The 11,879-nt window shown below is 37.3% G+C and overlaps 3 protein-coding genes across 3 annotated transcripts; all 3 read left to right on the top strand.

Annotated features, from left to right (window-relative positions):
- Positions 1 to 8,465: 8,465 nt before the first annotated feature.
- On the top strand, positions 8,466 to 9,050 carry LOC139901709 (uncharacterized). The gene has a single exon (XM_071884388.1). The coding sequence runs from the start codon at positions 8,466 to 8,468 to the stop codon at positions 9,048 to 9,050; it is 585 nt and encodes a 194-aa protein (XP_071740489.1).
- Position 9,051: 1 nt separating this feature from the next.
- On the top strand, positions 9,052 to 9,681 carry LOC139901708 (uncharacterized). The gene has a single exon (XM_071884387.1). The coding sequence runs from the start codon at positions 9,052 to 9,054 to the stop codon at positions 9,679 to 9,681; it is 630 nt and encodes a 209-aa protein (XP_071740488.1).
- Positions 9,682 to 10,175: 494 nt separating this feature from the next.
- LOC139901707 (uncharacterized) lies at positions 10,176 to 11,850 on the top strand. Its single transcript, XM_071884386.1, has 2 exons — positions 10,176 to 10,561; positions 10,974 to 11,850. The coding sequence occupies exons 1-2, from the start codon at positions 10,176 to 10,178 to the stop codon at positions 11,848 to 11,850; spliced, it is 1,263 nt and encodes a 420-aa protein (XP_071740487.1).
- Positions 11,851 to 11,879: the final 29 nt, after the last annotated feature.

The following is an 11,879-nucleotide window of genomic DNA, read 5'->3' as shown; positions in this document are numbered from 1 at the left end:
GCATATATACACATAACTAATAAGATACAACTTCTTGCAGAGAGCAATAATGACATGTGAAGCGACAATTGAAACGATAGATGAGCACAGAATATGGTGTTATAATGCATGCGACGAGTGCAACAAAAAACTCGACAAGTTTAAAAACGGGATGGGATGCTTGGACCACGGATACAAACCAAACAACTACAGGTAAAAAAAATATTAAAAAATAAAAAATTATACAATGTACTAACATTCAGAATACATATAGGTACTGCTTCAGAGTAACTATCAATGACAGTAGTGCAATAGCTGGCTTGACTTTCTTTGATGATGTTGGAGAAAAAATAGTTGGTCATCCATGCCAGTCTCTCATAACAGACCCTGATCCAGATAGCCTGAAACCACTGCCACAACAGATAAGAGCACTTAAAGGAACTTCTCATCTTCTTCAATTCCAACACACCGAAAGACAAGGCGAGTTCAAAGCCACCGGTGTCTTCAATTCGCAACAACAAAGTAAGTACTCTAATGAAACACATATTTTCCAATCCCATTTATTAATGTACGAACATCACACAGGACCAACTTCAATCGCAACATGCTCTTCCAGCAACACCATACAAAAAGAGCCCGACACACCACCTAAACTCCCACTTTCATTCGAACCAGGTACATCTACCATATTACACTTTTTTAATATACTTATCGTACACCATCTTTTAACTCAAATTACTTGAATAAAAAAATTAAATTATAACATCGTTACTTAAACAACTTCTTATAAGTTACAGTTCAAAAAAAGTACAAAAATTAATCTTTAAATATAGCACACAAAGTTCCTTCACATTGTAGTCGTTCGATTATATCTTTCTATCTATCATCATGATCAGTGGCAATTCCTATTCCAATTGCAGACACGCCAGCGAAATAACATAGGAAACATCAACGACGTACCAAAACACAAACGCACCAAGTGCAAACACCGTTCCCTTATGAACCAACTTTTGTAAAACTTTTGTCTACGTAGTTAGTTTATGTAGTCTATAAAGTTATGAACGAAATAGTTAGTTTACGTAATCTATAAAGTTATGTACTTCATATAATTTTGTTATAATAACAAAGTTATGTAATGTACTTTGTATGGTCATCGTAAATTATGTATGTATTTATGTTTCCTCATACACCACCAACAATAACATCCGCAGCAACGCGCGGATAGCGAACACCTTGTTATTATTACATTTGAGCAAATGCCAATTACTGTAGGGCGATTTCCAGCGACTTCCATATGTAGCAACGCCATCATCAACAGCATCACCGGCATAATCACCGTCATCCTCCTGCCCTGTTATTCAACTAAAAGATCAATAGTCGTGGTGGCTTTAACTGATCCGTTACCGTCGTCATCATCACCGCCGCATCCACCATCATCACCAGCACGGCCGCATCCACAATCGTAACCAGCACCGGTCGATTTTTTTTCATTCCTTATCGTCTACTGAAGGTAAGCATCGATTATTACATGAAAAGTTTAATACTCAGTGGCTATATCACTGGCGTAGTCTTTTAATACATTAGGGCTTTTTATGTTATATTAACATTTTGGTTTAACTGAAAGATATGGAGGTGATTAATTTAGGCTTAATATGTTCTCATATTTACATTGACCTGATTAATTTGTACAGATATGCAGGTGGAGGAAGCTTAACTCCCAAATGTACAGATATATGGTCTTAATCTTTCAGTTATATTTGTAACTGATAATAAAAAGTACTATTTTTAAAGAAGTGGAATTTTGTTATGCAATGTTGAATGTATAGGCTTGAAAGTAAAATTTGGTTACTGTTGTGAGTATTGGTGTTATTAGTAAGCAACAGTGGCGATTGTTTATGATTTGTTAAAACTGTATACTTTGGTGCTTTTTGGAGTGATAAGAAAATCATGTCAACAGTGGCGATTGTTTACGATTTGTTAAAATTGTTTACGATTGACCTATTTGACCTATTACCCGTTTCGACCTGTTACCCAAGCAGACCCAACCTGACCCATTTGGACCCGTTTAAAATTTTTACTGTATATTCAACCCAAAACCGTTTTGACCCGTTACCCAAACCGACTCAACCTGACCCGTTAGTTATATTTTTGTTTTCTTCTTTTTTTATATGATTATGATTACGATGATGATGATGGTAATGAGGCATAACCGTATAACGATATATTTAGTTGGTTAGTTTATTATGGGATACTGATGTGTAACTTCTAGCAGTACCAAGAAGCAAAAACGAGCCAACGTGCAACTGGAGCGGATAAAGGTGGTAGAGGATTGCGTTAGTTTAGCATGAAAGGTTTGTTTTTCTTTTTTTTGTCGTTTCTAATTCATTGTTATTGTTAATGAATCTGATCAGTGAAGTCTAAATAGTTATTTGAAAGGGAAACATACTGGCCGCCTCAAACGGGTTGACATTTTATGAAACGTTACCTCTGAAAGCAAATTTCAAATGGTTTGAATTTTTGTCACGGTTTCTTCCATTTGGAAAATGCTCCATTGTTTTTAACTATGGTATTCGCGAACAAATTAACAACGCAATCTTCCACTCACATATTGCCGGTCAGTTTTACATACTTTTTTTTTTCATTTTCATTTTTCTATTATTATCGTGATCTACATGTTTCAATTGTCTACAGCGTAAGTTACAATTAACTGTTAATACTTAAACCGCTAACATGTTTAGTTTAATATACGTGCATTGATAATTAGTAGTTACCGTTTTTTATATTGCTTATTGAAAATTTAGGGCACTTAGGTACTTCTATTTTAGAATTATATATGTTACTTAATCTATTAATATGGTTACTGAAGCCTAGTTTGGAAAATTTACTAATTTTAGTTCAGGCTGTTAAATTAACGATTTCGGGTCAGTTTGTGGTTAAATGGATGTAACTAGTGTTCGAACCCTCGCTTCGTGCTGGGGGTTCGGTTTTTAATGTATTTTATTGCGTTTAGTTTGTAAATTTTTTTGTGGCTAACGATGATGTTGTTGAAGCGCAACTCGAGTCGAACTAAAAGGTATAACCCGTGAAAGATTTAAATGTTATTTAAAATTAACAATATATGTGCATCTCCGCGTTTCGCTATGGAGTTGTCGACTTTTAAAAATTTAACGGGAAATTAACGTGTATGAAAAGTACCCCAAATATTTAGCGTTTTTTAAAAAGCGCCCATTTTGCGTATAGCTAGTGACATTGTGTTTCTAAAATTATTTCGAGTTTAACGATGGTGGCGGAAAAATTTAACTCGTTGCGAGTGCGAAGATATGACCCGTTGAATATTTGGGTGGAGTTTGTTTAAGATTTTTTATGAGAATGGTTAATTGACACTTTATCCCCTGTTTGGGGGTGGATTTGATGTTTTGGATAAAGTGTGGGGTGGTTTGTGGTTGAATTTGAAAAAAAAAAAAAAAAAGTCAAAAATACCCCCGGATACTATTCATTTCCCATTTGTCTTGAGAATGGTTAATTGACACTTTACCCCCTGATTGGGGTTGGATTTGATGTTTTGGATAAAGTGTGAGGTGGTTTGTGGTTGAATTTGGAAAAAAAAAAAAAAAAAGGCAAAAAGGCAAAAATAACCCCGGATACTATTCATTTCCCCTTTACCTTTTAAAATGTAGGTATAATATAATATAATATAATTCGTAATTTTAGGTGTTTTGATGGCTGATGGATATCCAAGGCAATCCTTTTTATTATTACTATTTATCATCTCCCTTTTTTTGTTGGTTTATTTAGTGTGATCACTACCTCTGTTGATTTCTTGGTCAGTAATACTGACTGAATTGGCGCTTCACGTATTATTCTTCAGCTGTTGTATTTAACAAACCAATGCACGGGTTTGTGATGTTTCAACCATCGGTACAGATCGAGTGTTATAATATTTTTGTTGTTGTTGTCATTCACACTTCATGAATTTTATTAACGCATGCCTTTTCTTCCGCCTTACAGTTATATATATATATATATATATATATATATATATATATATATATATATATATATATATATATATATATCCTGTATTCACGAGGTTTAGAAAATGTACCTGTTCAGATTCTGGTGGAGCTCTTCATTTTAAAGGCTTTCGTTTTAGTAGCTGCTAATTTGACACATTGGTCTTCAACCCGACAATGGATGTTGGTATGATTGCTTCAATAAAATACATATCCACTAGATGGACTTCACTCCGTGATGTTGAGCTACAGTTTCATCTTCTATTACATTTCTGCCAATTAAAGTATCTGGATAGCCAATACATTAAATTCCATTTTGAGTCGTCTGCTACCAATTAGAGTATCCGCTCACTGTCATATGAAAAAACCATGGTAAAAACCGATAAGTTGTGTGTTTTTATAACTTATTTTTAGTTATTGAGTAGTTTTTGTCAATTGTATCAGCTCTATCTTTTTACCCTCATATTATGTATTGTTGGTATTGCAGTTTGTGGTACCTCAGCTGGTGGTATTATGTGCTCTTCTGTAAGTCATTTGATTATGCCTGTTTCTAAAATTCAACAATGACTCTTTCAAGTTTTCCAGCTGCTCCTTTCTATGAGATGACTCACGTGTGTTGTTCCATCACATCAAAAATCCAAGGTTTGTGAGTTATTTATTTCTAGGTTTATTCCATTGATTTTGGTTCTGCTAATTATTTATGCGCCCGTGTATTCAAGAATATATTTATAACTTCACAAACAATGGATTCTTTGAGAAATGTTTCCAGCTTATGCATGGTCCGTTTGGTAATTATTGTCTTTTGGTTGGTTATTCATTTCTCTATATTTTTTCAGTCCATTACCTTATGATACATGTGCTTATACCTCTCATGGTTGTTTTGGTTTCTTTCTTTTCCTTATTGTATTCCAAATCTCCTTTCACTACTTTCATGTAAAAAACTTATAGGTATACAAAATGCTTTTATTTGTGTTGATAAGCTTTATGAAACATGTGTTTAAACTTCTCATGGTAATTTAGATTTTACTCATTCCTTTTTTTGTGCCCTTACCTCCTCATGTAATGTACTTCATTTGTTGTAATATTTGTTCTAAAATTCAGTTTCCTATGTTGTAATGTGTTAAACACATCCAGCTTAACATATTTATTTCAATGTGCAATTCAGTATGTATATATCTGTTGACTATAAAATTCTTATCAATTAATGTCTATTTACACTATTATGAAGATGTTTATTGTGTTTGAGTCAATGTAGTTGTAAGTTTTAAACCGTTGCAGAGTACAACCTATTTTAGCACATACGTAGTAAATACCAATGCGATATACACCAACTGCACATGAATGTCTTTTAAGGTGGCCGCCGCAACGTGCGGTTAGCCCCTTGTTTTTATCATTCATTCATTGTTTATGAATTAAGCATTGTATAAAGATAACTGCGTATGAAGACCAATAATAGATGATCCGTCATTAGGATGATCTCAAATTGCCCGAAAGTATCAAGAAAAATGGAGATAAACTGGATTGGAAAATCAAAAGGGAGAAAAAGTGTTATATGGTGTTGCAACTCAGTGTATAATTTGTCAATTATACAAAAGAGAGTATGAGAGAGAGAGTGGCAAGTCGCGGCGGTAACACAAGAGGCACGACGGTGGCGTACGGAGGCGTCAACGACTACGGCTACAATCCAAACTCAAGGGTAAACGGCAAACGAATAACATCCTTCTCGTTCTTCGATTATCCAACAATCTGGGTGGTTGAAGATCTATGGCGATTGTTCAAAAAGTATGGGAGTGTTGCAGAAATATACATGGCTAGAAGAACATTACCAAATGGAAAGTGTTTTGGTTTTGTCCGATATGAAAACATTTCATATCCGGACAGATTTGCAGAAAGATTAAGAGGAATAAGATTTGGGGACAAAAACTTAAGGGCATATACTGCCAAGAGTGAAAAGAAAATTAATATCGACAACCACAGAGATAAACAATACGATTCAAACAGACATGAAGAACCACAACAACCATTCATGAGATTCGACCGGCGATTCAACGAAATCCACGATGGAAGGAAATTCAGTGATGTGTCACAACCCCAATCCGAAACTATCACTACCAACAACACTTCCTAACACTTCCAAAAAACAACAACCAAAACCACCATCACCATCATCATAAACACCAATACACCCCTAACCCTCAACAGCAACACCACTCCTCTAACCTAAACCATCGAAACCATAACCCAAACCACAAACACCCTAACCCTAATCATCAACACGATCCTAACCCTAAACAAAACATATTCCAAACAAACCACCCCTACAACAAACATGAGCCAAGAAACCAAGCCTACATCACTAACCCCAAAACTAAACCAACAAACCAAAAACCAACATCCCACACCACACCCCAGACGGCACAAGACCACTTACACTCAAACAATCCCTTACCTGATCAGAATCAACAGCAAAACCCCTCCACTCTTATCAAGCCTGAAGCTCTTAACCACCTCACCATAGGTAGATTGATCCATACGTCTGATGAGGATGTTCACAAGGAAGTTTTTGATAGGGCTCTTGTAGGATAAGTTCTTAACACCGAAATATTGGAGCAGATTAATGAATTGTGCGTAGAAGAAGGGTTAAACAATTTTTCTATCAAATACGTGGGAGGCCTGGACATTTTACTTGTGTTTGAAAACCAAGATATGGCCGAAAACATCCTGTCAAATGAACACCATAATATAAAAAGATGGATCCAAAACCTCTGAAAGGTAGATAGCAGATATAGATGCACTGGCCGATTAACATGGGTCAATATCTATGGTATACCTATCACCCATTGGAAAGAAAGCACCTTCAAGAAATTTGCTAATTGGTGAGGTCAAGTAATTGACACAAAAAACTGTGACATTGATGATAAAAATCAGAGTCTAGTTGCAGGAAAAGTCCTTGTAAAAGTTCGCGGTCCAAATCCAATTCAAGAATCAATTAGAATTAAGCATGGCACAAACATATACTATGTTAGAGCCTCGGAGGAAATCAGGGATGTAGTTGAAATCGAAATTGATGAAGACCTAGATGAAGAAGGTACGATTAAAGACTGGAATACATAAAACAATTCTCGAACGGAGTACAGTTCAGATGATGAATCGATACCGGAAACTGAAATTCCGGCAAAAAAGGGCGGTATGGCGGCAGAAGATCAATCGTCCAAATGCGTTGGGACAGGTGATAATTTTAACGGTCATAATAATGAGGCACCAAATCTAGAGGCAAAAAGCGGCGTTAACAATACAACACCCAATGCAGCAATGAGAAGTCGAGGAGTTATGATTCTGGGAATAAGCAAAACACATTAAAAGGTAAATCTGTTTCACATCTTCCCACAGATCCACCGTTCCAACATATCAACCCTATACCTAATGGCCCAACCCGATCCACAAATACGCCTCTACCAAAGCCCAATAGCCCAACAAATAAACAATCCAACACCCCCTCTCATAACAACTCTATAACCCCTAAGCCATTTAGCCCAACCCAAACAAAAAACACACCACAAACCAAGACCTGCAGCCTAATAAACAAACAACCCTTTATCGCTAATAATAGAAGCCCAAAAACATTTTCTCCTAAACCAATAAACCTCAGCCCAAAACAAAACTTAACCCATTCCTCCAATTTAAAAATCGAATCACCTCCACATATAAACCTGGAACCTCATCAAATCCCTTGAACAAAGACTCATCACCGAAAGGCCCCATACTGATCCTTTCGATATCACACCTTCTAGCCCAAACCTCGTCTTTAATACCTGCACCGAAGAAATAAACCTAAACAATCAAACATCCCCTTCCCCAAGCCCTATAAAGATACCAAATCTTTTTAACCAATCCAATTCTCCTAAAACCAAAAAAACCGATGCACTTACAAAAACCAAAATCAAAAGAGATCAAGCTAAGATTCCAACGGGAAACATGAGAGCATCTTCAAAAATCAAGCAGTCCAAAAACACGGCGAGGCACAAAGCCAATAAGAAGAAGACAATTAAAATCAGGTCGACATCTTTGGTAAGCAAGTAAAGCACCATACAATCACAGGATGAGTCCTCATCTAGCATTGGATTAGAAGCTTTTGGGAAACTCCTAGGGTTGAGTTGGGAGGCAAACCCCCAATAAGGCCAATAATATCCCCCCGTCGAATTCTAAAGTGTATAATGAAGGTACTATCCTTAAACATAAGAGGTTTCGGGAAGGATGATGATTCGGATAGTAAAATCGGATGGTTTAGAAAATTACGTTTGAAAGAAGCTCCAGACATTGTCCTTATTCAAGAAAGCAAATGTAACTCAATCGATGATAAGTGGATCGAGATTATATGGGGTTCTCCAAACTTTAAATATGTGCAAAAACCAAAAGTTGGAAAAGCAGGAGGGCTGCTAACGATTTGGGATCCCTCAGTTTTCACTCTGAATGATGCTGTGGGAAAAAAAACCATTGCCTCGCAATAAAGGAAATTGGAAAGGAAAGGATAAAGAATCGGTTGTGGTCAATGTATATGGCCCACATAAGGATGGTGAGAAGAAAGCTTTCTGGAAAAGTTTAAAAGAAATTATGATCCTCAAAGACGTAGAGTGGGTGATTGGTGGGGATTTCAATGAAGTAAGATCACAAGACGAAAGGCAAAACTGCAATTTTGTTGAAAGACGGGCAAAAATTTTTAACAACATCATCGAAGAGAATCACCTTATTGAGGCTCCACTACTTGGTAGAAGATTCACAAGAATAATTGACGATGGCGTGAAATTTAGCAAGCTTGATCGATTCTTGGTGTCGGAAAGCTTCATTGATACATGGGGTGATGTCTCGATTATAGATCTAGACAGAAACACTTGTGATCATTGCCCTATTCTACTTGGAGACAAAAACATAAACTTTGGCCCGAAACCTTTCAAGGTTTTTGATACTTGGCTCGAAAACGAGGACGTAGAACCTATTATTATCGAGGCGTGGAACAAAGAGGTGACGAGTAAGAACCCTGACTGCATATTCAGTGTATAAGATGAAAAACACGAAGGAAGCATTAAGGTCTTGGAGTATTCATAGATACGGAACCATCGATGTTGAACTGGAACAATGGAAAAAAATTGCCTCTGACCTTGAAACTAAAGCTGATGCAGGGCCAATTGATGATAATGAACGGGCTGAATGGTTGAATGCTAGAGCTAAATGGGCCCAAAAGGAGAAAGAAAAAACTGCAATGCATAAACAAAAGGCTAGATTAAAGTGGGCTGCAGAAGGTGATGACAACACAGCCTTTTTTCATTCAACCATACGTCGAAGAAACAACAGTGCTAATATTCGAGGTCTTTACATAAATGGACTTTGGGTGGAAAATCTAAGCGAAATAAAGGATGAAGTGCTGGGTTACTTCAAAAAAATCTTCGAGGTAAACTCTTATACAAAACCCGATTTCAACAGTTTGGGCAACCTACCTTTCCAATCACCAAGCACAGCTGATGTTGATCTACTTGAAGCACCTTTTCTCGAGGCTGAAATTTGGAGTGCAATAAAAAACTGTGACCCGGCCAAAGCACCAGGGCCGGATGGTTTCAACCTCAGTTTCTATAAAAAAATTCTATTGGTTGATCAAAGACGATTTAAAGAATGCAATCGATTGGTTTTGGGTTAACGGTTACATCTCCAAGGGTTGCAATGCATCTTTCTTCACGTTGCTACCCAAAAAGAATGATCCTATAAATCTGGGAGATTATCGTCCTATTAGCCTCATCGGAAGCTACTATAAGATAGTCTCCAAGTTGCTAACAAACCGGCTCCAAAAAGTGATTCATAAAATCATTGGGCCGAACAAAGTGCATTTATAAAAGGAAGATTTATAATGGACGGGATTCTCGTGGCAAACGAAACGATCGATTACTTGAAACATCACAAAAGAAAGGGTCTCATATTTAAAGCCGATTTCGAGAAGGCTTTCGATAGCATAAAGTGGGAATTTTTATTTACCATTATGAAAAAAATGGGCTTTGGAGAAAAATGGATAAAATGGATGAACTCGTGCTTAAAGTCGGCTTCAATCTCGATTTTGGTAAATGGCTCACCAACTAAAGAATTTACTCTAAAACGTGGTGTTCGACAAGGTGATCCGATATCCCCTACTTATTCATAATGGTGGCCGACGGGTTAAATGCACTTATAAATCATGCTCGATCACTTAATATTTACAAAGGCATTGAACTTGGAAACGACCACGTGCTCATATCACACCTCCAATATGCCGATGACACTATATTCTTTGGAGAATGGAGTAAGAAAAACGCGGGAAGTCCTTTTAAACTTCTAAAGTGTTTTGAGATTTTTTCGGGCTTGAAAGTCAATTTCTCGAAGAGTTGCTTATATGGAATGGGGGTGCAAACCGAAGCAATAAACAATATGACAACTTACATTGGATGCCAAGTAGGTTCTCTTCCCTTCACTTACCTCGGGTTACCAATCGGGCAAAAAATGAAGAACATAAAGGATTGGGAAAAAGTCATAGAAAAATTCCATACTAGGTTGGCGGATTGGAAAGCAAGATCCATGTCGTTCGGGGGGCGTATTACCCTTATCAAATCGGTACTAAATAGCCTAGTGTTGTATGCCTTCTCCCTATTCCGTGCTCCTTCGTGTGTTTCCAACTTGCTAGAAGGTTTGAGAAGTAAATGTTTTTGGGGCGGGACGGGTGATAATACAAAAATCTCGTGGGTTAGATGGGAACATATTCTTTTACCATATGAGAGGGGGGGGGGGGGGGGGGGGGGGGGGTTTAAATGTAGGGACACTTAAAGCAAAAAACCTATCATTATTGGGAAAATGGTGGTGGCGGTTCTATAATGAACCGAATGCCATTTGGGTAAAATTGATCAAAAGTCTTTATGGGCGGGACGGGGGGTTGGGTGCTAATAATTCCTCTAATGTGCAAAACAGGCGATACTCAACATGGAACAACATCATAACCTCGGGTCAGTACATCGATGGATTGCAAATTCAGTTCAGCAACTCTTTCGTGAAGGAAGTCTCCAAAGATGATACAACTTTGTTTTGGAAGGAGCATTGGATAGGTGAGCAACCTATTTGCACTAAATACGCTCGTCTGTTCATGCTTGAATCAAGAAAAGACGCTCTCGTTGAAGAAAGGATCTCCATCGTGGAAGGCAACAATTCATACACTTGGGAATGGCATCGATTACCTTCTGGAAGAACAATGGATGAACTCGTTTTCTTGTTAACAGATCTCAAGAGTTTCAGCTTTGGAAATAACCTGCAAGATACATGGAAGTGGCGTTTGAATGGTAACAGAAAGTTTCTTACAGCCGCACTGTCTTCTTTGATCGATGAAAAACTTTTACAAACGGACGTGGCTCACACCGAAACCATGCGAAACAATTTTCTCCCTCAAAAGCTGAGTATTTTTGTGTGGAGAGCAAAGCAAAATCGCATACCGGTATTGGTCGAGTTAGACAAACGTGGCATTGATCTAGACACGGTTAAATGTCCGGTTTGTGATAACGGAATTGAAACCGTAGAACACATCATCTTGTCTTGTTCGTTTGCTAAAGACTTATGGCGTCGGGTATTTAAATGGTGGAATAAAAATCATGACGGTTCGTTTCCGTACTTGAGTATGCAAGCCGTTTTTCTTGGAAGGCACTCTTCTTCATCGTCTACCACATCGAAATTATGGCAAACAATCGAATGGACATGTGGATACATCATTTGGCAAAATAGGAATCATACAATTTTCAGTAACAAGAAAGGAAATGGTCCTATGGCGTTAAATGAGGTTCAGATCAAATCTTTCTAATGGATTTCAAAGCGATCGAGAAAACTCAA

The sequence above is a fragment of the Rutidosis leptorrhynchoides genome, chromosome 3 (assembly GCF_046630445.1).
Source record: "Rutidosis leptorrhynchoides isolate AG116_Rl617_1_P2 chromosome 3, CSIRO_AGI_Rlap_v1, whole genome shotgun sequence".
NCBI classification, from domain to species: domain Eukaryota; kingdom Viridiplantae; phylum Streptophyta; class Magnoliopsida; order Asterales; family Asteraceae; genus Rutidosis; species Rutidosis leptorrhynchoides.
Note: the sequence above shows the minus strand (reverse complement) of the source record. Positions and strands in the feature narration are given on the sequence as shown.